Source organism: Mauremys mutica, chromosome 5 (genome assembly GCF_020497125.1).
Source record: "Mauremys mutica isolate MM-2020 ecotype Southern chromosome 5, ASM2049712v1, whole genome shotgun sequence".
Taxonomy (NCBI): domain Eukaryota; kingdom Metazoa; phylum Chordata; order Testudines; family Geoemydidae; genus Mauremys; species Mauremys mutica.
In genome coordinates this window covers 40,980,274-41,007,135 of record NC_059076.1, presented here as the reverse complement: position 1 = coordinate 41,007,135, position 26,862 = coordinate 40,980,274, and the positions used below count along the sequence as shown (strand labels likewise).

At 39.4% G+C, this 26,862-nt stretch overlaps 1 protein-coding gene across 1 annotated transcript in view; it reads left to right on the top strand.

Annotated features, from left to right (window-relative positions):
- The first annotated feature begins 21,825 nt into the window (after positions 1-21,825).
- LOC123371835 overlaps positions 21,826-26,862 on the top strand; it is a 53,240-nt gene continuing 48,203 nt past the window's right edge. Inside the window, exon 1 of the mRNA XM_045019696.1 lies at positions 21,826-22,277. Within this exon, the coding sequence (XP_044875631.1) occupies positions 22,174-22,277 (104 nt within the window). The 5' untranslated portion in view covers positions 21,826-22,173. The remainder of the gene's footprint in view (positions 22,278-26,862) is intronic.

The window sequence follows — 26,862 nt, the reverse complement described above, 5'->3', positions numbered from 1 at the left end:
GTGGATAAATAATGGAGTGACTGGAGCAGGGGACTGGATCTGGGATCTCTGACCCAGGTGGCTGTCCCATCGCTGAACTACAGAGTCATAGTATCTCTCTCTCTCTCTTTGCCCACCCCTATCCCCAAAGGACTGCTCCATTGTGAATAAAAACTCAAATAGTCATTAGGTCAAAGAGAGAGAGAGAGAATGAGTATAGTTCAGTGGTATCTGAAAAGCTGCCTGCAGTGAAACAAGAGGATGAGTAGAAACCCCAGAGCAGACTGCTAGGAAGTAGACCACTAACCCCAAATTGGTTGTGAGTTCTATACTTAGATTTCAGCAAGCAATTATCAAGTGTAAACCCCTCAGGTAGTATAACAGCCTAAACATGAAGTCCGATCTATCTTGCCACTCAAATGAGCACACCCTTGTGATAGTCCCTTACACCAAGAATTACAGCAATATTCTGGTTACTCCCAGTTCCAAAGAACCAGTCACTTACCCCAGGTCAATTGCACGTTAGATTTTACACCAACAACAAAGCTTGTAACCAAGCCTGTGATAAACTATATAAAGATTTATTAAATCAGAAAAGGAAATTAGAGAGTTATTTACAAAGTTAAAGTTGGTAAACATATATGCACAAATGAGTTACAATCTAAAGTTTCAAAAATAGAAGCTTCTTTAATAAGCAAGCTCTGTATGACCTTTAGGGCTAACCCAAGCAAAGCATCTCTTGCTTATGGGTAGTAAACCTTGCCTCCTGAGTCCAAGCAGCATAGATATACAGTGTCATCTTGTTAGGGGTTTTTAATTCCCCTCCTCCCTTGTGGTCTGATCTGCAAAAACTCAGTTGATAGGAGGAATCCACTTGCATGACTCATCTTCACGGGAAGGGGGAGTTCAGAACAACCAACACGTTTTGTCCTCTTTAACATCCCACAATAGTCCATCTGGTATCGATGGATCTTTCCTGTTGGGCAGGACAAAACACCTTTTGTTGGAGATTGGCACTTTCATTAGTTAATGTCTCTCCTGTCTCATGATTTACAAAGTTGCAGAAGCTCTCAATACAACTATTCAAATACTACCTTACAATATCAGATACATAAACACAGAAATAATCTGTTCATCAGTTACAGATTTATTCAGTGCGGTTGCTGCATTTCCACAAGCTCAAAAGAGCCTTATTTAAACCTCACAACATCCCTTCATGGGAAATAAATAAATAAATAAATATATTCCCATTTTACAGACGAGAAAATGGAGGTGCAAGGTGGCTAAGTTAGTTGCCCCAGATGATACAGATAATAAGTGAGATGGATGGGAATAAATTGGTGAGAAGGGACTGCCAGACCATCAGCTTTAACCACCATGCAAACTGACACAGCAGCCAAATTGTCTTAGAACTGGAGGCCAGAGTTCAGTGTGCAAAACATGCATATGCACAAGGCATGCACATTTGTGCATTCCATGTCCTGCAGTTGTTGATTTGGGATAGGATTTGGGATAGGATTTGGGAAAGTGAGCCACAGCTGGCTAATCAAATATATAACTGTAATTTTGCTAAATGTATGTGCAGATATGGTTTAAACAGTTAAAAAACAGAAGAGTTATTTAATAGAAATAACTTTGAAATTTTAATTTTGTATTTCACAAGGTTCAAAATTAAATCTATTTTCTGCTTTTCACTAAATAGTCAACATTTTTATCAAAAAAATTATTGCATTTTTTCCATCAAAATCATTTTCTAAATCATGGGGTTCAGTAAATGAAAATGTCTGAGAAAATTTTTTGCTAATTCTCCAAACACATTACTGCTAATCAAAGATTTGAAGCCCACTGAGATAAGGTCCTTATTTTAGTGACATACCACAAAGCTGAATTTCCATGATGCACTAGTCCTACACTGAACAACTTCATACGAACCATTTCATTGTTCTTCTTCAAATGAGAAATTGATTGCAGTCCTTCTTCAGAAATATTACCCTCTAGAACTAGGGTCAAGGTAAAAGAAAATAAAGAATTTGACAAACAGCCATTATTTATTGGCCATTTCTATTTCTCCCATAATATGAAGCATTGACAAAATGCTGAGTATTAAATTAGAAACATCCTACGCAGACTTGTGTTTATCAGGTACCTGTTTAATGTTGGAATATTAGGAACAAACAGCATATTTTCTTTTGAGAAGGCAAATTCTGGACTTTATTTAACTGTGACATAATGAAGACATTTCTCTTCTAAAATTCTGTTATTTCTAGTAAAACTGCATTCAGACATGTGTCACATCAATCTGGCTTCCTACCCATGATAGGTTTTCTATTATAGCAACATAAATTAGGAAGTATAGAGCTGATTTAAAATTATTCATTTGTACATGATTACTTCCAGTTAATTTTGACTGCTTCTCCCATGTGCCTTTTTTTTTGCTTATTCATCTTTGCAGTTTAATATTCATTTATTGCTACATTGGTTCACCAATAAAAGACAAGCATGGTAGGTAGCGCTGTCTTTTCTATGTAATAAAATGGAGTAGGGAAGGTACTGCAGTTAGGAGTTTCTAGATAACAAAAGTCCATCCACTCTTTTCAATAGCCTAATTGTCCCTACACACTCTTACCCACAGATGCTCAGACCAGATGGAGCAAACAATGTGGATCATGTTGCAATAGATGTTTTCTTTGGCATATTGTTATTAATAACAACATATTTATGACTGGGCTAATAATATGCCACATTACTTGCAAGAATCTCCTCTTAGTCATTCCAAACCCTATTGTATTTTTCCAGCAAAAACACATAATGAAATGGGATGGGCCCAATGACAGGAGGGTTTTCATATGGTATCAACACAAATGGAAAATCCAAGGTTCAGCAATATACCTCGGGAGATTCTTAAGCAACAGTTATTCCTCACAATTGCCAGTTCTAATGCACACAGCTGTGCTTCAAGTAGACGGTGTGGGCACATATAACACATCTAGGCCAATCATCTCACAGTAGGAGGGCAGCAAACTGGGATTCTGTGAGGCTTAATTAATAACTGTTGGTAAAGTGCTATGAAATAGCTGATGCAGAGTTCAAACTAGTATTATTACAAGCAATAGTGGGAGAAAATTGATGACAGCATGAATTATGAGCTTTCAATAAAGGAAGTTTAATGGCAGTCAAGCTAGATAATCTCCCATTATGAAAGGTATTATTGTAATAACAATGAGACAGGAGAGTGATTGCTGCTTTTAATATTTTATATTACTAAATGTTTTTAATGGTGTTTTAGTACTGAGCGTCTAGGGGTCCAGGGTTTCTAAAATGAGCTACACTGCCTGCTGAAAATGAAACCGGCAGGCAAGATTTCACTAGAGGATTTCATTACACGGGTTGCTGTTGGGAGATAATTGACCACAATGTGTAATGGCTCAAGAGGGATAATAGAAATAATGGCCTTAGAATTTTTTAGCATTCTGACAGCCTGCATTTACTGTGGGCTTATCATTCAACTGAAACAACTGTTTTCTCCAGCATGCTTTGCTCTTACTTTTACGAATCCATCCCTTATCTTTAGAACTGCCTAGATGAGTTCCACCATCACTGAGATGCTCTACTATCTAGTCAGCTTCTAAAACAAGCAGAACGGATGGGAACCTAAAGCTGATTGCAGAAATGTTTCATATTCTAATCATTTGCAGGACAGCTGGAGCTGGAGTCATTATGGGTATACAACTTTCTTTTCAACATCCAGAACTGATATTATAGACTGCATAATTCTCAGGCCACTTTAAGAAGCAGACACACTTTGGAGGAAACAACTGTAAGCCTTCTTGGCTGGTATTGACAGTGCAGGGCTGCAGATACAGCTGGGGTGGAGGAAAATATTTATAGGAACCTGAACTATGGGTTTGGGGGATGGAGGAAATGCGGATCAGAAAAGAAAGCTATAATGTTAAAATCATTCAACCACACTTGAATAGATTTAACAATCCTAAATCACCACTTTAGTAACTCTGGGTATTTCTTTGGCCTATTTCCTTTGGCTGATCTGGGTGAGCCAGGATACAAACAACTGAATTCTGCTCTTAAAAAAGAAACAGAAAATCACAGGCTACTCACATAAAGATGACTCAACGATAAAGTCTCCCATCAGCTTTGTCTGCATTGCAGGCTCTGGACCTCAAAACATGTACTCAGTTAAAGAGAATTAAAAACTAACTACCACAGCTAATAATTAGCAGCTGATAATTTAGCAACTAACGATACAGCCCCTAATAATACATAGTTTTGAAAGGTACAGATAAAACTTTGAGAATATACAGAATATAAAAAATAATTCATTTTCTCCACTTACATGATTTACTTGCAGCATTTTCTGTCATCAGACCAATAGGAAAATACATGTTAATTGGATGATTGACGTATAAATTATTTTAGTTGACATGCTAATTGAAGAACTAAGTATAAAGCAACTTTAGCACAACTAAATGATAGGAAAAAATATTTCAAAAAAACACACTTGCATTGGATAATTTTGTCAGTGATTTTATACTAATTACCACCCATTGTTTTCCTAGACTAGCTGAAATGGATGACAATGCCAAAGACAAAAATCGGTGAATTTTGGAATCAGGGAGCAAAATCTTTACTTGTTCATTTATTATAACCAAAATTTCAGCTTAAACCTTCAGACTCTAGATAGTACTTGAGAAGCTCAGCAAGGGAAAAAAACACAGCAAACAATGAATTTAGAATGGATACAAATGAGATGGTTTTACCAAGGTCATCTACACTTAATGCGATTTCATAGTGAAATGTTGTAGCTCAACAATCCACATTGTCCACGTGTAAGATAGAAACTTTCAAATAGGCTAGAAAGGATGGAATTTGCTTTTACGCACCAGGAGCCAGATGTTTTTCCATGATGTAACCCCTTTTGACCTCAATAGATTTACATAAGCTGTGCATTTGGCATACGGTTTCTGAAGAAGGTGATATAATTATTCATAGAGGTAGCCTGTGTCATTAGAAATGTAAAATGCTTGTGTAATCTTCTTCTATTGGAAAGAGCTCCTCACAGTGATAATATGTTTTTTATATGGTGACAGATTGTCCCTGGTCCTTGCACTTGTGCAAGGAGTTTTTCTGCACCACACCACTTCAGACTATGCCCCACGCAAGGGCCAGCAACAATGAGAGGAATTCAGAGAACATTTCTTTCTTCTACCTCCCAGGGCACATGCCATTCAAGGGGATGGGGAGAAAGATCTGTCAAATGTGACTAACTCCATTTCCCCCACTCCCTAGGCTTCAGATCCTGAGCCAAAACTTCAAAGCACATATTATATAGCTATTTTGAGAGTGTTAACATAAACCCTGCTGGCCAAGTCTGTTGACCCACACTGGGAGGCTCACCCTGCTTGCTCCAAAATGCTGTGCAGACATACCCCAAAAGGCTTCCCATTGTTTAACTGCAGATATCCAGTAGATTCACATTTGTGTAGAGCTATGTTGCATATTTTATACATGGGAAAACTGAGGCATAGAAACATTAAGGACAATATTTTCAGTCACAGGTACCAAAAATTGGGCACATAAAAATGAATGGCCTCAGTTTTTTCAGATGTGCTACTGGCAGCTGTAGGTGTTCAAAACTTCTGCTAACCAGGATGCTCTTTGGAAGGATCTAAGTAGATCTAGGTATTTAAACTAGGGCTGTCGATTAATTGCAGTTAACTCACATGATTAACTCAAAAAATAATTGTGATTAAAAAATTAATTGTGATTAATTGCAGTTTTAATCGCACTGTTAAGCAATAGAATTGCAAGTAAAATATATTAAATATTTTTGGCTCTTTTTCTACATTTTCAAATATATTGATTTCAGTTACAACACAGAATACAAAGTGTACAGTGCTCACTTTATATTATTATTTTTGATTACTAATATTTGCACTCTAAAAACGTTAAACAAAAGAAATAGTATTTTTGAGTTCACCTCATACAGGTACAGTAATGCAATCTCTTTACAAATGTAGATTTTTTGTTTGTTACATAACTGCACTCAAAAATAAAACAATGTAAAACTTTAGAGCCTACAAGTCCCCTCAGTCCTACTTCTTGTTTAGCCAACTGTGAAGACAGACAAATTTATTTACATTTACAGTACATAATGCTGCCTGCTTATTATTTACAATGTCACCTGAAAGTGAGAACAGACGTTCACACTTTTGTATCTGGCATTGCAAGGTATTTTCGTGCCAGATATGCTAAACATTTGTATACACCTTCATGCTTCAGCCACCATTCTGGAGAACATGCTTCCATGCTGATGATGCTCGTTTAAAAATAATGCGTTAATTAAATTTATGACTGAACTATCTGGGGGAGAATTGTATGTTTCCCACTCTGTTTTACCAGATTCTGCTATATAGTTCATGTTATAGCAGTCTCGCATGAGGACCTAGCACATGATGTTTGTTTTAAAAACACTTTCACTGCAAATTTGACAAAACACAAAGAAGATACCAATGTGAGTTTTCTCTAAAGACAGCTATGGCACTCGACTCAAGGTTTAAGAATCTAAAGTGCCTTCCAAAATATGGAAGGGCCTAGGTGTGGAGCATGCTTTCAGAAGTCTTCAAAGAGCAACACTATAATGTGGAAACTACAGAACCTAAACCACCAAAAATGAAAATCAACCTTCTGCTGGTGGCATCTGACTCAGATGATGAAAATGACCATGCATCGGTCTGCACTGCTTTGGATTGTTATCGAGCAGAACCTGTCATCAGCATGGACCCATGTCCTCTAGAATGGTGGTTGAAGCATGAAGGGACATATGAACCGTTAGGGCACTTGGCATGTGACTCTGACTACAACAGTGGCATGTGAATGCCTATTCTCACTTTCAGGTGACATTCTAAACAAGAAGTGGGCAGCATTATCTCCTGCAAATGTAAACAAACTTATTTGTCTGAGCAATTGTCTGAACAAGTTGTAGGACTGAGTGGACTTGTAGGCTCTAAAGTTTTACAGTGTTTTATTTTTGAATGCAGTTATTTTTGTACATAATTCTACATTTATAAATTCAACTTTCATGATAAAGAGATTGCACTACAGTACTTACATGGGAGAACTGAAAAATATTATTTCTTTGGTTTTTTACAGTGCAAATATTTGTAAGGTTTGAAAGCTCGAAGCCTCTGGTAATTGGCTGAGCCTTAATCAGTGGGCGGGGCATTCACTCAGGCCAGGGCTTTATAAAGCCGCGCTCAAGCGACCAGGGGCTGCTAACAGGGAGTTTCGCAAGGGAGTCCCTCGCTGGCCGTAACCCCTTCCCTGTGGCCCCCCTTAAAACCTATAAACCAAACTACAGTCAAAACCTCTTTCTTTAAACCACCCTTACAGTAACTAGGAGACAATGCAGGCAGAAGCCCAGCAGCAGGGTGGGGGCTATCCAGTTTATTGCACTGAGTGTAGCATGTATGATTACCTGCCCTGTGTGCGGGTGGCGTATGTGTGCAGTCGGTGCAAGGAGCTCCTGGTCCTCAGAGACCATGTACGGACTTTGGAGGCCAGGGTGGCGGAACTGGAGGAGCTAAGAGAGGCAGAGAGGTATGTTGATGAGGCTTTCCTGGACACTGTAGAATTGTCCCACCTCCGCTCAGACAGCTCCTGTGCTGTTGAGGAGGAAGAAAGGCCCAGGGAAGCAGAGCAGTCAATGGGAGCAGAGGGAAACCTTCCCATAGTTGGGACCCTCCTTCCAGATGGTGCTGGGGTTGCCTCTCGCACTGAGGTTGCCTCTCCGGGGGAGGGAACTCCAGTTTCTAGGAAAAGGCAGGTGTTAATAATGGGAGATTCGATTATTAGAAATGTAGATAGCTGGGTCTGTGATGACCGGGAGAACCGTATGGTGACTTGCCTGCCTGGTGCGAAGGTTGCGGATCTCTCGAGGCATCTAGATAGACTTATGTGTAGTGCTGGGGAGGAGCCGGTGGTCGTGGTACATGTAGGTACCAATGACATAGGGAAGGGTAGGAGAGATGTCCTGGAAGCCAAATTTAGGCTGCTAGGGAAAAGACTGAAATCCAGGACCTCTATGGTGGCATTTTCAGAAATGCTCCCAGTTCCACGCGCAGGGCCGGGTAGGCAGGCAGAGCTTCAGAGTCTCAATGCGTGGATGAGACGATGGTGTAGAGAGGAGGGGTTCACGTTCATTAGGAACTGGGGAAACTTCTGGGATGGGAGGAGCCTATACAGGAGAGATGGGCTCCACCTAAACCAAAGTGGAACCAGACTGCTGGCACTAAACATTAAAAAGTTTGTAGAGCAGTTTTTAAACTAGGAGATGGGGGAAAGCCGACTGCTGCAGAGGAGCGTGTGGATCGGACACAGACTTCTCTTAGGGGAGAGTCTGATGATAGAGAATCTCCAGGTTATAGTCAGGAGCAGAGGACTGAAAAGTATAATGTAAGGGCCGGATCAGATGATAAACAGTCACATAAAAAAGAATCTGGCACATCAGAAAAAGGCAGGCTAATAAACAGGGACAAGTTTTTAAAGTGCTTGTACACAAATGCCAGAAGTCTAAATAATAAGATGGGTGAACTAGAGTGCCTTGTGATAAAGGAGGATATAGATATAATAGGCATCACAGAAACCTGGTGGACTGAGAGCAACCAATGGGACACAATCATTCCGGGGTACAAAATATATCGGAAGGACAGGACAGGTCGTGCAGGGGGAGGAGTGGCACTCTATGTGAAAGAAAGTGTAGATTCAAATGAAGTAAAAATCTTAAGCAAATCCACATGTTCCATAGAGTCTCTATGGATAGAAATTTCATGCTCTAGTAAAAATATAACATTAGGGATCTATTATCGACCACCTGACCAGGACAGTAATAGTGATGATGAAATGCTAAGGGAAATTAGAGAGGCTATCAAAATTAAGAACCCAATAATAGTGGGGGATTTCAATTATCCCCATATTGACTGGGAACATTTCACTTCAGGACGAAATGCAGAGATAAAATTTCTCAATACTTTAAATGACTGCTTCATGGAGCAGCTGGTACAGGAACCCACAAGGGGAGAGGCGACTCTAGATTTAATCCTGAGTGGAGTGCAGGGGCTGGTCCAAGAGGTAACTATAGCAGGACCGCTTGGAAATAGTGACCATAATACAATAGCATTCAACATCCCTGTGGTGGGAAGAACACAACTGCCCAACACTGTGGCATTTAATTTCAAAAGGGGGAACTATACAAAAATGAGGGGGTTAGTTAGACAAAAGTTAAAAGGTACAATGACTAAAGTGAAATCCCTGCAAGTTGCATGGGCCCTTTTTAAAGACACCATAATAGAGGCCCAACTTCAATGTATACCCCAAATTAAGAAAAACAGTAAAAGAACTAAAAAAGAGCCACCGTGGCTTAACAACCATGTAAAAGAAGCAGTGAGAGATAAAAAGACTTCCTTTAAAAAGTGGAAGTCAAATCCTAATGAGGCAAATAGAAAGGAGCACAAACACTGCCAACTTAAGTGCAAGAGTGTAATAAGAAAAGCCAAAGAGGAGTCTGAAGAACGGCTAGCCAAAAACTCCAAAGGTAATAACAAAATGTTTTTTAAGTACATCAGAAGCAGGAAGCCTGCTAAACAACCAGTGGGGCCCCTTGATGATCAAAATACAAAAGGAGCGCTTAAATACGATAAAGTCATTGCGGAGAAACTTCTTTGCTTCAGTCTTCACGGCTGAGGATGTTAGGGAGATTCCCAAACCTGAGCTGGCTTTTGTAGGTGACAAATCTGAGGAACTGTCACAGATTGAAGTGTCACTAGAGGAGGTTTTGGAATTAATTGATAAACTCAACATTAACAAGTCACCGGGACCAAATGGCATTCACCCAAGAGTTCTGAAAGAACTCAAATGTGAAGTTGCGGAACTATTAACTAAGGTTTGTAACCTGTCCTTTAAATCGGCTTCGGTACCCAATGACTGGAAGTTAGCTAATGTAACGCCAATATTTCAAAAGGGCTCTAGGGGTGATCCCGGCAATTACAGACCGGTAAGTCTAACGTCGGTACCGGGCATATTAGTTGAAACAATAGTAAAGAATAAAATTGTCAGACACATAGAAAAACATAAACTCTTGAGCAATAGTCAACATGGTTTCTGTAAAGGGAAATCGTGTCTTACTAATATATTAGAGTTCTTTGAAGGGGTCAACAAACATGTGGACAAGGGGGATCTGGTGGACTTAGTGTACTTGGATTTCCAGAAAGCCTTTGACAAGGTCCCTCACCAAAGGCTCTTACGTAAATTAAGCTGTTATGGGATAAAAGGGAAGGTCCTTTCATGGATTGAGAACTGGTTAAAGGACAGGGACCAAAGGGTAGGAATTAATGGTAAATTCTCAGAATGGAGAGGGGTAACTAGTGGTGTTCCCCAAGGGTCAGTCCTAGGACCAATCCTATTCAATTTATTCATAAATGATCTGGAGAAAGGGGTAAACAGTGAGGTGGCCAAGTTTGCAGATGATACTAAACTTCTCAAGATAGTTAAGACCAAAGCAGATTGTGAAGAACTTCAAAAAGATCTCACAAAACTAAGTGGTTGGGCAACAAAATGGCAAATGAAATTTAATGTGGATAAATGTAAAGTAATGCACATTGGAAAAAATAACCCCAACTATACATACAACATGATGGGGGCTAATTTAGCTACAACGAGTCAGGAAAAAGATCTTGGCGTCATCGTGAATAGTTCTCTGAAGATGTCCACGCAGTGTGCAGAGGCGGTCAAAAAAGCAAACAGGATGTTAGGAATCATTAAAAAGGGGATAGAGAATAAGACTGAGAATATATTATTGCCCTTATATAAATCCATGGTACGCCCACATCTCGAATACTGTGTACGGATGTGGTCTCCTCACCTCAAAAAAGATATTCTAGCACTAGAAAAGGTTCAGAAAAGGGCAACTAAAATGATTAGGGGTTTAGAGAGGGTCCCATATGAGGAAAGATTAAAGAGGCTAGGACTCTTCAGCTTGGAAAAGAGAAGACTAAGGGGGGACATGATAGAGGTATATAAAATCTTGAGTGACGTTGAGAAAGTGGATAAGGAAAAGTTATTTACTTATTCCCATAATACAAGAACTAGGGGTCACCAAATGAAATTAATAGGCAGCAGGTTTAAAACAAATAAAAGGAAGTTCTTCTTCACGCAGCGCACAGTCAACTTGTGGAACTCCTTACCTGAGGAGGTTGTGAAGGCTAGGACTATAACAATGTTTAAAAGGGGACTGGATAAATTCATGGTGGCTAAGTCCATAAATGGCTATTAGCCAGAATGGGTAAGAATGGTGTCCCTAGCCTCTGTTCGTCAGAGGATGGAGATGGATGGCAGGAGAGAGATCACTTGATCATTGCCTGTTAGGTTCACTCCCTCTGGGGCACCTGGCATTGGCCACTGTCGGTAGACAGATACTGGGCTAGATGGACCTTTGGTCTGACCCGGTACGGCCTTTCTTATGTTCTTATGTAATAAAAAATAAATATAAACTGAGCACTGTACACTTTGTATTCAATGTTGTAATTGAAATCAATATGTTTAAAAATGTAGAAAACATCCAAAATATTTAAAAAATGGTATTCTATTATTGTTTAACAGTGTGATTAATCATGATTATTTTTTTAAATGCTTGTCAGCCCTAGTTTAAACTCAGCTGGACAAATCTGAAATGTTGATCTGTCATTTGACTAAGTCATGTTTGTGGCAGAGCTGGGACTAGAACTCCTGATTCCTCACTTTCAGTCATGTGTGTTAAATACAAAAGTGTTGAGTTGTTTTAATTATACTTGCATCAGTGTCAACAATCACAAATGATTCTATTATACTAATTCATATTAAATAGATTTCCATTCATGAGAAAAAGAAAAGAAGGGCACTTACTTGGTCATCAGATCATCAGATAAGAGATTCTGTGACTTCACTTTGGTTAAAAAAATAAAAGTCACAGTGCCATCTAGAAAACATGTTAGTGCTCGACTTTGTTGATTTCCCTCAACTTAGGAAAACCAAACTGAGGAGCATTGTGTATCTCTTAACTACACCACTTCCTCCCTGAAAATCAGCTGGTCTCATTGATCGACCATCTACTTTTTAAATCTTTGTTGCTGTTTTCTTTTAAAATGTGTAAGTGAAGGTTTTGCTTCTGAAAGAGGTCAGATTGAGAGACCAATGAACTAAAGTCCTCTATTTATCGTGGGACAATGTGTAAGTGAAGGTTTTGCTTCTGAAAGAGGTCAGATTGAGAGACCAATGAACTAAAGTCCTCTATTTATCGTGGGACAGTTCCCTTAGTGGTAGTGTCAGAATATATTATCTTGGCAATGTATCTCAAATTTGACTCGGAGGGACCTTCTGTAATGGCAAGAAGGTAATTTAGTTTCCATAGCCACTCAGTGCCTGGTCCCTCTGCTGGGACTGTGAATAACAGTACCAATTAGTGCCTATTGTAGTTGTGGATTTTATGAGTGAGGGGATATTAATATACTAAAAACTGGACTGAGAACACCAATGTGCTTGACAAAGGCCACAGAGACAGTCATCAGATTGTAAGTCCTGCGGCCTGAAATGTTGGTGTATGTCTACACTGAAATTAGACACCTGCAACTGGCCATGCCAGCTGATGTTTGAACTCACGCTGAAGCCCTAGCTCTGGCAAGTGTTAGAGACTGGGCTCCAGCCTGAGGCTTAACATCTACACTGCAATTAAACAGCCCCTTAGCCTGGGCCCCACAAGTCCGAGTCAGTTGACATGGACCAGCCACAGGTTTCTAATTGCGGTGAAGACATGCCCTTAAAAAAGCAGGGAGTTCACTTCTGTCACCTATTGGTGTAATGGGAGACACAAAACCCAGAGTTGCTTAAGAACGGCAGATGAACCGGGGCTCCATTGACATTGGCTGGAGAGCAAGGACAGTTGACTGAATAGGCCAGGTCACATTTACCCTTCAGTTTTGTGATGGTTTGAGGGATTTTGGTTAAAATCCAGTTAAGTTTTGAATTTGGAGGCCATAACATGCAATTGACCTTGTTGGGAAATACAAGGACAAGACACAACATTGAATGTGCCGGGTTACCCTGATGAGACTGCTCAGGCACAGCTGGGTCCAGGATCCTGGATGGAGCTAACGGAGAGAGAGCAAGAAGAAGCACTCCTGCCTGCTGCTAGGAGTGCTTCCCTGGTGATTAGGACTCTGATAAGGGTAGGAGATACCACTGATCCCGCCCCAGAACTGAGCTGAGACTGCTGAACAGTGGGCAGTGCAGAGCAGCGGCAGCTTGATGGCAATAGACAGTGCAAAGCAGCAGGAACAGCTGCTACAGGATAATGGATGGCATAGAGTGGCAGCAGCGCCTTTGAGAGGACAGATGGCACAGACCAGCAGCAGAGCTAGACAGCTTGGGTGGAAACCACAGAGGAAGCAGCAGCCTACCCAGGGATTCTGGTGCAGTCCTCCCTACCCAGCAATTAAAGCTGAAATCACTCCAGCTGGGTTAGCCCGTAGAGCAGCCCAGGCAGCACAGACCTGCTAGAATTCTTAGACTTCTCTAGCCCAGGCCAGCTAACCTGGAGTGGGAAGTAGTGAAGCGTCAAGGACACATCAGCCACTCACACCAGCCAAAGATGGAGTTTGGAATTACTGTTAAGACCCAGGGGGGCTGGATTCTTGCATGATCTAATTTGTTAATTGCTGGCTTTTCCAAATTCATTCTGGTGCCTTCTTTCCCCTCCCCTCCCCCCACCTCCCAAATAATGTTCCTTTCGTTGTAATCCTGGATTCAGTGCTTGCAAGTGAGGAAGACCTGCCTATCAGGGACACCCAGGGTAGTGTATATAATTTCCCAGGTTTCCGGATGGGGGGGTCAAGCTGGTAGTAGTAATTTTTTTTTCAAGGAAATCCCTGAAAATCAAATGCACCCTTTTTTGCTGCCAACACCTGGCAGAAGGGTTACAAGATGTTAACAAGTCAGTTATCTGAGCTGTATTCAAACTGCTGACCTTGAGGTGAAAGGCTCAGGATCCCATTACCAATTTACTGAGCCATCTAACACCCCAGTGCTCCTAATTTCCTGCTGAAAATCTCTGGAAAGAAATAAATCACTGTCCTAGTTATAAGGGTCATATGAAGTGACAGGCCTCACTTAGTGTGATCACAATGAAAACTGTAATAATGCTGCTGTTTCCCCAGCAGGTATAATTGAATCATAGAGGGTATGCTATGCTCTAGCAATCTGCCAGCCTGTGGATCTTATCTCTTTGTGTCACTTTCCAAATATTTTCTGAGCCCTCAGGCACATCTGTAATTACAATTCTAAAGAGCAAATCCTGGTCAAAATGATGTACAGTACTGTAGGTTTCAAATCCCTTTAGAAGGTGGGCATTTTCTAGGACAGCTCTCCTTGGAACCTTATCTCACCTTTGAGCAACATGGATGGAATTTTTTTAGTTAGATTTCACATTATTAGAATAAAAGTTCACCCAAAAATAGTGCCCAAGATGCAGAGTTTTAAGATTAAAAATAAGATTCTTCCAGATGCAAAACTCTCTTGTGTATCATCCTTAATTTCACCACCAGTCTAGCAGCAGCGGCAGCATTTTAATTAAGTGCAAGACAAGTACCAAAAACTGAGTACAAGCAACAAGGAAAAATAGGATTATTCTAATCCAATCGAGACATAATTAAATGCAGAAATCAAAGACTCTAGTGTCACAGAATTTGTTAGAGACTTCAAGTGGATACTCCCACTTCAATCTGATATGCTGCAGCTTCTTCAAAAAATCAAGTTTTTTTTTTAAAGGCATAAGAATGATTACAGGTTGGTTAGCTTCATTCTAACCAATTTACTAAATGAGCAAAAATCCATTAAAAATACATTAAGAACATAAGAACGGCTATATTGGCTCAGACCAAAGGTCCATCCAGCCCAGTATCCTGTCTTCTGACAGTGGCCAATGCCAGGTGCTTCAGAGGGAATGAACAGATCAGGTAATCAAGTGATCCATCCCCTGACACACATTCCCAGCTTCTGGCAAACATGGGCTAGTCTAATACAGCCATTGATAGACCTACTGTATTATACTTCCCGACATCCTCTGGCAAAGAGTTCCACAGCTCGACTGTGCGTTGTGTGAAGAAATACTTCCTTTTGTTTGTTTTAAACCTGATGTCTATTACAGCAAAATATTTTCAGCATCATCATCCTGATATCATCAAAGAAGCCATGATTTTAAAATCTAGATTCCCACTCTTGTTTCAATAATGATAATCTCAGTTTATTAGTATGATGTCACAGAAACAAAGCATAACTATGTTCAGATATTCATTAATCTTCCAGTTACTGTTCACCCGGAGGCAGATCAAATACTACTGGAGTCAAGCGTAAGGCTGCCACAGACTTTACTGGACTTTGAATCAGTTTCTCTGTGTCTTATTCAAAGCCCATTAAAGTAAATAGACTTTATTGACTTCAGTTCACTTTTGATCAGGCCCACTATGATGACATTTTAGGCAATATTCTGCCCTCTTACACCCAGATGTGGACTTTTCTTCAAAAATACATCACTAAAAAAAACCCAGCTCAAATGTTTTACAAAATCTCTAGATCTTTTAGGTGAGAATTTCCATGTGGCTCTCAATTAAATATTTTTTGTGTCATGTAAATAGGATTTATTCATCATTGTTAAAACATATATTCCAAAATGAATATACAATTAAAGACAAGTTTCTGAGGGGTGGTTCCTGTTATAGCCATGGGGTTGAATTTTGGTTTACAGAATTAGGTAAATGTATGGATTTGCCTTAGGACAGAATTATTGGCTATATGACCATCATTTCTGCAATCCAGTACTAAAGTGAAGGAAGGATGGGTAATTTGCAGGCTCAAGGACTAATTTGAATGCTATGTTCATGTTCACCTTCTGGTTGGCTCTCAACATTTCAAGCAGACATAGCTATAATCTTGTTTTCAAACACTGGTGCTACTGTTTTTGATTGCATGTGATGTAAGAATGTGAGGTACAGCCACATTACTTAATAATTACTCCAAAATGTATTGCAACATTCTGAAATTCTTTCTCTGGCAGTAAAATTCAGAGTGGGAAAGAAATATCTAATTCTATGCTTCTCTGAATGGAAATACATGCCAGAATGCTTCAGATGTGTGGGATTTGCATTTATTTCCAGCTAACTTGGAGAACATATTTTTAGTATCTGTGGTGGTCAAGTTGGGGAATACAAAAAAGGCCATGAAATAACAGCATCTGGGTCCTGTAAATGATAAATCTCTTGAGTACCTCTATGAAACGATATAACATATTTCAAGTGACCTTTTTCATACAGATGACTCTTGTTGAGATCAAACCATCTTGATGGAACATTGCATTATTTTTTTTTAATTTTAAACTCAGACTGGATTGTTCTATTTTCCTCATTAGAAAATGCCTTTTTTACCGTGCACAAAGGAAGTGAGACCTTTTATTCAAATGTGTGAGAAGTCCCCAAAGGGGAAAAATTTGTAATTGTACTTGACTAAACAAAGTTCAAACAGTAAACAGCTATTCTGTCATTTAAAAATACAGTGGGCCAAATTCTCCTCTCTTGCATAGGTAAGACTTCATAGTAGTCAATGGTAAAACTCCAATTGACTTTAGTGGGCTTTGGATCAGGCCCCATGCCATGAGATTGCAGCAAATAGTTCTGCTTCTGCAAAGATGCATCCCAAGGCTAACGTGGGGAGCAGAAAATTGAGCATATAAAATAATCCAATGTTTCTTCAGAGGCAGAGGTTTGAAAACGTGTTTAATGACTGAAGAGCAGGCTTTTCTTAGCTTTTAAATGGAGTGGACCAAATCAAGCACAGTCTCACATCCTGCGCAACACCTCTGGAGTCATCAGATTTGTACAGCTCAACGGGAGACAATGGGTTTGCACAGGGGGTACATCAAAGCAGGATTTGGCCCATCTAGACTTAAATGAAGTTGCATTAGTTTAACTGAGAGGGATATTTGGCCTGATGAGGCTAAGGTAACATGAGATTGTAAATACACTTTATAATATAATAACGTTGGGCTGACTGGACACCAAGTCAGGGGCAGCACATCTTTGCACTGCCCCAGCTGTGGAACTGGGAGAGAACTGACACTAACGTCATATCCCCGGCCATTTTTTCTCTTTCTTCCAAGGTGGAGGTAAGAGGCGCCAGGCCTTCTGCAATGGCTCAGTGCCGCTGACTGATGAATTTGAGGGGCAGAGTCAAGGCTCCATCCACTTCTTGTCCCTGCCCACCAACCTGCATGGCATGGGAGTAACAGCTGGAAGTGGTGGATGGTCTTTCTCTCTGTCTCTGTGCTGTTGCCTAGTACAATGCAGGTAGCCTGCTCAGGGGAATAAACAGCTCCTTTATCTCCTGCATGAGTGCAATGCCAGGATCTGTCCCAGTGTTATTTCTCCCTTTTTTTTCTCTTCACCTGCATATTTCAAGTGATGTCTCACATTTGTTGCCATGGAGGCTGGGACAGTGATTAACAACACAATTGGTGTGTATCTGTCTATGGCAGCTTGTGAGGGGAATGGCTGAGATGAATATGTGAAGAGCAATCAACAGTAATTCTTCAGGATTTTATCATTAAATTCATCATGAAACTGAATCTGCAAGGACCTGCACAAACATTAGCAGTAATAGCACAGTTATACACACAGCATAATGGCATTTTGATAGACTGTCTTTCCTGCAGTTAGGGAGCCTTCCTGGGATTGGACTGCATAATTTACACCATCAACAATGTATTGCCCCACTGTTATTTAAACACTGAGTGCCTTGTCCTGGTAGACTGATTAATTGGAATCAGTGTATGTTGATTGAGCTGATTGTCAACTGCCTGTGACCCAGCGCATTGCTCACTGTCACAGTCTAATAGCCTCATTATTTATGCTGATTCATCCTTCCTCTTCTGTGGGATGGAACAGGTACCATTTCTTAAAAGATTGTGGGTTTTTTTTATCAAGCTTTTTAATAGTACAAAAATAAACTGATGGTTAATAACAAATAAAAAGTCGTTAGTATTTAGTCTTTATTTATGGTTCCAAACGATTATTATAGCCTGATGCTGCATAAACTTTTCTAGGAAATTTCCACAAGGCATAGAAGAGGACCATAATTATTCCTAAGCACCACCCAACTCAGGGCTATGCACTCCCTGCCCTTTCCCCCTGCATAGATACCAACCCCATTGGATGCCCTCTTTTGGGGTCTGCAAAGAGGGGATGATGCTTCAAAGCAAGTTGACCCGTCTTCTACATGGAACAGGGAGATCTTCATGAAGCGGGTCCCCTCTGTCCATGGGTAACTGGACATGAGCATGATCTGGCTCATGCCTAATGTGAACAACCACTAATTTCAATCAAAGTGATAGTAACTAGTGTAATTTGGAGATGAAAACACTTCACATTTAGGTGGGTGGAAAATAATTAATATTAAAAACAAAATGTATGAATACAGGAAAAATGTTCTATTTTAAAATAATATGACTTACTGTGTGGTGTGAGTCACATGTTCTCTACATATGACTAACACATAGCATATGTTGGAGATGTTTTTATCCAGCTGGCATAGCACATTTATAAACTCAAAGAAATTTGACAGATTAACTTCTGGGGGAAGGTATTGCATATTGTCTCAATTTCTCAGTAGATGGAGTTGCATTTTTTGGCGCTCTGATGAGACAGAACTGATACAAACCTATTTTAAAGAGTATTTGTTGACTCTAATAGCAGTCCATCCTTTGAACAGATAAGGCCATCAATTTTTTTACACCTGTGGTACACTCATTTACCTTTGGTGACCTCCAGATTTCAAATGCTGGACATTAGTTTTTTTATTATTATATTATATTATTATTTTAATCCAAGAGCACAGACTATACCAGCAGAGGGATTTTATCTTTATCATTGATTATTTATTAATATGCAGATTTCCTCACTCCTAGTAACACTGTTTACAATTTTCAATGTATGATACAAATGAAATGAAGTAATTTCATCAGATGTTAAAATACTGCAAAATTAGTAGGCAGTTTTATTATTATAGCATCATAGGAACATATTATTGCTAGTGTCTGCTTAAAAGCTATGGAAGTGCTATTGTCTCATTTTGTTAGCTGAGGTCATTTTCCCTCTCCTGATGTTTTGCCACAAATGCTCCAATATCACCCATGGATGAGACACACCCTCATGGTACCTACAATCTCCCTGGAGCCAATAGTCTCTTAGCAGCATGTAATGCTAAAGTCAATGTAATTTTTTCTAGCCACCTACCCAATAAATCCATCAATGGAAACATTCTGGGTTGGAAGCCGCTAAATTTAACTGATGGCCTCCGATGAACTGTAATTTCTCCAAACTGGAGGCATCACACCAAGCACAACTAGCTCAAGGAAGAAATCAGCACAAGGCTAAATTGTGGCTGTGCCCAAGTACAGGGTTGGTTATTGTTGTGGTGCCCTAGGATTAGAGCAGGAACCAGACTGTGCCTCTAAGTTAGAATCTACTTCCCTACTACCTCCGTTCTCCATCACTGTACCTGACCCAGATTAATTCCCTAGTGCTTCTGTGTTAGCCAGCACATTGGTGGTAGGGATCGGGTATGGCCAAGGCATGTCCATTCCCTGCTCTCATCTGCCTATTACTCACCTGCCTTCCAGGGAGGAAGAGAGTGCCCCATATCCCCTGTTGGGAGGGCATTAGGTGGACCATAATCTGGCCCATCATATTTATAAATTAAAATGTTGAAATCTCTTTAACATTAGAGCCATCACTACCCTTGCAGAAATGGAGTGTGTTGTGTCCAGGTTGACAACAATTAGATCCCTGGATTGGTTGAGACTTTGCTTCTATGTGTTTAAGGTTGCATTTGCTGTTGTTGTTGTTCACAGATAGAAAGCTACGCTAGGCTGAGCTCCCATAGGTAATTAAGTTGGAAATGCAGTGCTATAAACTGAAATTTAAGTATCAGAGGGGTAGCCGTGTTAGTCTGGATCTGTAAAAGCAGCAAAGAATCCTGTGGCACCTTATAGACTAACAGACGTTTTGGAGCATGAGCTTTCGTGGGTGAATACCCACTTCATCGGATGCAAGTCTATAAGGTGCCACAGGATTCTTTGAAATTTAAGGACATCGCTGCAACACCTTTAAAAAACACTGTATGTACTATATGTTATCATTTAATTAATGTAACTCACCCTAGTTAAAAATCCTGGAACCATGGGTTTATTCAGAAATCTCTTCTCACCAGGATGATACTGCGAATCTTACTAGTTTACCAGAGACACATTACATTTTCTATGTAAGTATGTTTTCTGCTCTGGCAGAAAACTGAAACTGGTGTAAATCAACATAGCTCCATCTAGCCTTGCATGTTTCCATCTGGAACATTTTGCTGGGACGCCGTGTTGTACAGTGTTTGGGGTCTAGACTAGGAATGGGGACACAAAGATTCAATTCCTGGCTTTGCCTCTGACCTGCTGTGTGTCTCAACAATCTGTGCTGCTGTTTACCCTCTAATGCTTATTATTCTTTTGTATTGCTATAGCCCCTGGGAATGCCAGTCATGGGCCAGGAGCCTAGTGTGCTAGCCACTGTACAAAAACAGACAATCACTGCCCCCAAGATCTTACAATTTAAGTAGTCTGTCCTGCCAATTCAGAGTACAAGATGATGACTATTTCTCACTGTATTTGTCCAGTACTGAGCACAATCGGAACTCAGTCTTGTTTGGGATTGCTAGTTACTATTGTCATACAAATAATTAATAACAACATGGGGAGAAATTAAGCTGTTGGGTTTTTTCAAAAACATTTGATTTCTTTTGCTCCTAAAAACTTCTTTGGTAAATAGGCCATCCTGTAAAATAAACCAAAAATCAAAACATCACATCCATACACAAAGGTACAGTTGGACTGGCTAACCTATTCATTCAGTAAGACAGTCTCCAACAGATCCCTCGGGACTGCAAAATAGATTTATGGGAATATTATGTTCAGTTGGCTTTCTGCAAATAGACTAGGGTATTCTCCAAGTGCTGATAGATTACTCTTCACTGGCAAATACAGTGCCTAATTGGCATGAATTTAGAGAATGAGGTTTATTCTGTAGATGTCTTCTTATGACCGTGCTTATGTTCTTTATCTCTTAAAGAAAGCAAGCACAAAGGGCCTAATTCTGTCATCCTAACCCCTGCTGAGTAATACCTTTCCCTGTGAGTAGTTGTCACTCAACACAAATGAGGTTGGTAGAATGGGGGTAAAAGTTATTTTCTGAAAAAGAACAGAAAATAAAGGCTAGGTGGTGCTTTAACAACAGAGGTTGAAATCTTCCTTCCATTGAGGTCAATAGAAAAACTCCCGTGACTTCCACAGGATTTCACCCATATTTTATGGTAATCAGAGGTAGGGCAGGGGCAGGTTAACCTAGGGCAGTACTAGGGTTTGGATATTTTTTTTTCCAGAAAAAGAAAACTTTTTATATACATTTTATTTCTTTCAAAATTTGTCAGGCATGTGATTGAAAACAATGTTCAAAATTAAACAAAACTTTTGGTTTAAAATATTTGGGGTATTTTTTATTTGTTCCCTTCCCTTTATTCCCTTCCCTATCTTTTCTCTTTTTTCCTCTGAAAAGGGGATGAAAAATAAGAGAAATGTTAGTTTCTCTCATTTTTAAAATAAAACCTTTTCTCGCTTTTCTAGTTGAAAAAAAGGAAAAAGAAAAAAGAGAGAGACAAAGAAAGTGTTTTTTCCTCCCTCCCTCTCTCTTTCCTCTTTCTTACTTTCCCCCACTTCTTGCAAACTAACCTAATCTTATCTCTGTATTCTGAGACTGGAACTTGTGAAAGTGAAAGGAGGAGCTAGCAGAAGAAGACTGGAGGCAACCCAAGCATTCCAGGAGTTACAAAGCAGGATCACCTTTCAGAGTCAGAGAACTCACACAGAGAAGTCCTCAGCCCTGAAGCTGTTACTGAACTCTTTACATTAGGAGGCAAAAGCTAGGAGAGTTTACAGTGGTATGTTTATAAGCAGGGATGGAATAAATCAGCAGAGATTTTCACAGGTTTTACAAATTAATTAAAATAATGGAGGCAGGCAAGCATGAGAAATATGTGCTCTTAAATGAGGACTCTGACATGGAAGAGTTTGATAAAAGTAAAGTGGCGCTGATGCACCATCCCCAAGATGGGTGAGTTATGTGGCATATAAAACAATTGCTTTTGTTTTAGTACTGATTCGGAATTAAATATCTCTCTCCTTTTTAGGTCTTACTATGGCAGTCTCTGATATTCTATTACCACACACAGTTATGGGATAAAGGTTTATCAGACTTAATGGAAGTGTAATTTACCAAAAAAAAAATCATCTGTCTCTAGCAAATGGTAGATCAATAAGAAACACTTCTTCAGGTATATTGATTACAAGTTCTTGTACCTTTACACTGGCATCAATATTTATACATGGATCAAGGCAATGTACAACAGAGAAAATAAAAGGGCTCTAGGTTTGTTGTGATACATTGATTAACTAGCTATAAGGTCATTTTGGAAGATTTATCTCCAGGTGTCTGCCCTTTATTTACGTCAGAGGCATAGTACTTTGGATGAAACCACTGATACTTATATAGATTTGATATTTAGGAGGATACAGTTTGGGAATAAAGAGCACTGCTCATTTTAACTCAGTGAATACTGAATGGATTTTTTTGCAAGCTTTTTTGGTAGCATGAGAGATCTGTCATCTCTGATTTTGGAAAATCCCTCCTGTCTGCATAAAACAATAGTGACAGTTCTGCATTGAAGTACTGGACTGAACTCTGGGAATATAAATGTTACAATGGAAGGTGAAATCATTTTAAAAACAAAAACAAACCAAAAACACCCTGGGTCTACAGGTCACCCATGTGGGAGAAAACATAGTTGCAATAACAAAGTAACATGTAAATATTTATAATAGACCAAAGAAAATATAAATAATATATGTAGTATTGGCAGAATTCATTTAAATAATTTTGACAGATATCAATGTTTATTTTTATGCTTTTTGTTTTTAATCAATTTAAATTTTCACAGTTGCACAAAGTTATGGGTTTTAAGCATTTTTTCAATTTTTATCAATTAAAATTTTCACTGTTGCGGGAAGTTATGGAGGCAATAATTATGTAATGCCAGTAGACACTGAGATTCAAAAAGTCAAAACTTTACAACTATAAGAACACAAATTGTCAACATCACATACAAATCAAGCCCTAAGGTTCTCAAGCAGCATTTTTCTTACTTTGCCTCCTGGGTGTACATTTTGATTATTATTGATGGAAATATTGGTCAGTTTGTGTATGTACAGTGAAATCAATTTTTATCAACATTTACAGAAAAAAATCTAATCATGACTTAATACATTGCATGAAGTAACTGCTTTATTAAATCCTTAGTTCAGAAAGATTCACTAATTTTGTATGCCACTGTGCAAATGCTTTGTTTACCCATTTTATTTATGGAAAATGTTCAGTATTGCTTTTTGAGAGCTTGTCATCTTGTTTTGGACATTGTATGCTACTCTGCCTTCAACTATTATTTGTATAAAAAACCCATAACCAGATGCAGCTAAAAGATGTGATCTTTTCCTTTGAGTGTCTTCCTGATAAATAATGTCTAAGGGTTCTAGCCATGCAGCATATGTGATTCAACACTGAATGTGGTGCTTGTGAAAACATTTGTTTCTGTTCAGACTTACAGAGCAAAAATTCAGATTGGTGAACTAAACCCTAATCTTTTTAGAGGATTATAACAGAGCATAGAGGTTATACCTTTGTTGTGATACAGCCAAAGTGCTGAAATGTTAACATTTTAGAAATCTTTCTCTATATCCATGTTAAAATAAATACAGAACCAAGACCATGGATTCACATGGGTTAATTATGCAGACACTTAGATTTGTAGGGAAAAGATTGAATATGACTGGCAGACAACTTAATATACTATATTACTGCAGTCTGAGACATACATAAGATATATCTCACAAAATCTGCTGTTGGATTTGTGATCACCAATGCATGCAATGGATATTCAGAAGTAACACAGTGTCTAGTGACACTGGATCACGATCACATTTGGGCCCCTTGTGAGCATCAAAAAAAAAAACAAAAAAACAAACCCCAACCACATATATCCTCCAAGATTGTGGAAGTTTCAGCTGTGCTTTAAAAGCTTCATCCATTGACTGTCCTGCAGGAATTTAAGACAACCGTGGCATCTCAGATTATAAATCAGCCTGTTGCTCTCAGTGTCCAGAAATCATCCTGCAATTAAGCTATTTTAAAACTATTCCTTCACATGTTAGCAAGAACCCCTTCCCATGAGGTGTGGCAAACCCAGCAGCACTATATCAATGACTATCAAGAGGTGACAAGTGTTATATAAGAAATTCTACAAGTAGGGTCAAATGGATAGAGGGTTCCATCCATTTGAGAAAGACAGGGACAGAGGAAAATTGGAACTGGATTTTTTTACCTTTCTAACTGAAGCACTGGGTACATTTAGTATAGCACACAGATACAATACATTAACTTTTAGATAGGGATCCTTAACTATATGTATACTTAATTGTAGATCTCATTTCAATTTCATTTAAAAAAAAATAAAAGTTTTGTGTATTTAGAAACCAGACTGCTTAAAAATAAACTTAGGTTGCAAAATTTTATACTAGAGCTGTTGTACCTCAGTCCTGCTTCTTTAATATACTTATGTATTGTTTCTGACAGTGAAAATGTAGAGTCACAGAACAGGAAGTAAAATACAGTAAACACAATGATGGCATAATAAAATGAATATTACAAAATGTTTAGTGACATTCATGAGTGATACTGCGCTCTGAGCTGATGTCACAATCCCCCAAGATCCAGTCTGGCCTAGAAAACAGCACCAGACTAAGACTCAGGACACCTTGGGTCTATTCTTGGCTCTGCCACTGGCCTACTGGGTGACCTTAGGTAAGTCACTTCACCTACGTCTGCCTCGGTTTCCCCCTCAGTAAAATGGGGATGATGATACTGACTGCCCTTTCAGAATTACTGCTCAAGACAGCTAGCAGTTATCACTGGGGAGAGATTTTCAAAGGTGCGAAGACTTTCAGCTGATATTGGGCACCTCACTTCCCTTTGTGGCATAAATTTATAGCTTCTAAGGCCAAAAGTAACCATGACATCATCTAGTCTGACCACCTGCATAACACAGGCCAAAGAATATCACCCAATTAGCCCTTTATGGAACCAAATTACTGGTGTTGAATGAAAGCCTATCTTGCAGAGAGGTGTCCAGTCTTGACCTAAAGACATCAAGAGATGGAGAATCCACCACTTCCTTTGGTTTGTTTCAATGTTTAATCACCCTCACTGTTAAAAAATGTTTAATCACAACCAATGTGCCCTTATTTCTCATTTGAATTTGTCTGGTTTTAAAGACTCTTCCTTTATGAATCTGTTTAATGAAGTTATTTCTTGACAGACCTCATGTTCAGTAAAGAGCAGAAGTGTAGCTCTTTGGCCTTATTCTCCACTGTCTTGTGCAGTCATGAATTCTGGCCCAAAGTTGGGGTAAAATACTTTAAGAAGTGTCTTATACACATTTTGCAGCAGCAGAAGTGACTTCGCACAATATAAAAAAAAATACCCTTTATTCCCAAGACGAGTAAAACATTCATATTAAATTCTTGTTGGAGACAATTCCTTAGATAGTAGAAATAAATATATTTTGACCAGAATAATAAAACAGTTAAAGTGAATAAGCTGTTCATGAGATTTTTGTCCTTCAGGGACAAATAGACAATATTTGTGCTATCCTGCCTGCTTATTGAGCTGGGATAAGAAAGAGAGAGAGAAAAAAAGACTCTCTCATACACACAGGCATGTACTCTTAATGAGCAGAGAAAAAAATTATTTGCTGAGCTACACTCTGAAGTTACTTAATTGTAGTGAATGAACAAGATTAAGAGACAGCCCAAAAGGAACTATATGAGATGTAGGATGCTACAGTGGGTAGGGAACTGGCCTGAGTGAAACCTTGGTTCCATTTTCTGTGCTACCAGTGAACTGCTGGGCCACCTTCTACCAGAGTGACTTCATTAAGGTATCTACAGAGGAGTAGTGCTTTAGAATTAACCCTAAAGTCCTCTCTCACTGCACAATCTGAGCAGCAAGGCTGTATGCTCAGCAGCTGAAGGAAAGGGAATCCAGCTTCAGACCATCACGCTATTTCAGCCTCAAGAATGAGTAGCTACTCACCTCAGTGAGGAAAAATGGCTGGTGATAACAACTGCACCAGCCCAACCCAAGAAGCCCCCAGTGCACAGCAGCATCTAGGCAGCCTACACCAAACTTTCATTTCACTGCATACAGAGCCAACATAGCCCTGCATAGGCTCCATACAGCCTGATTCCCTTCACTCTGCAGCAGAGCCACAGTCATTACAATGCAGGAAATCATTTATGCATTAGATTGCCATCTAAGCTTATACAGCCAGATTTACATTAGCATAAATGCACACTAACCCCATTCATGGTAATAAAGTTATTCCACACTTACACAAGAAGAACTAAGTCTTGGTGCTCTTGTGGCTAGATTTTTTTTTAAAAACCCATTGAATTCTCCCAGGTGATCTGCTTTGGTCCCACTACAACACAGTATGCACTCTTCCAGCAGTCAATAACCAAACCAACTGCTTTTTACTCACACATAGCACCACACAGGTGGGGGGGGTTAATTTGACTTGGTCCTCTCC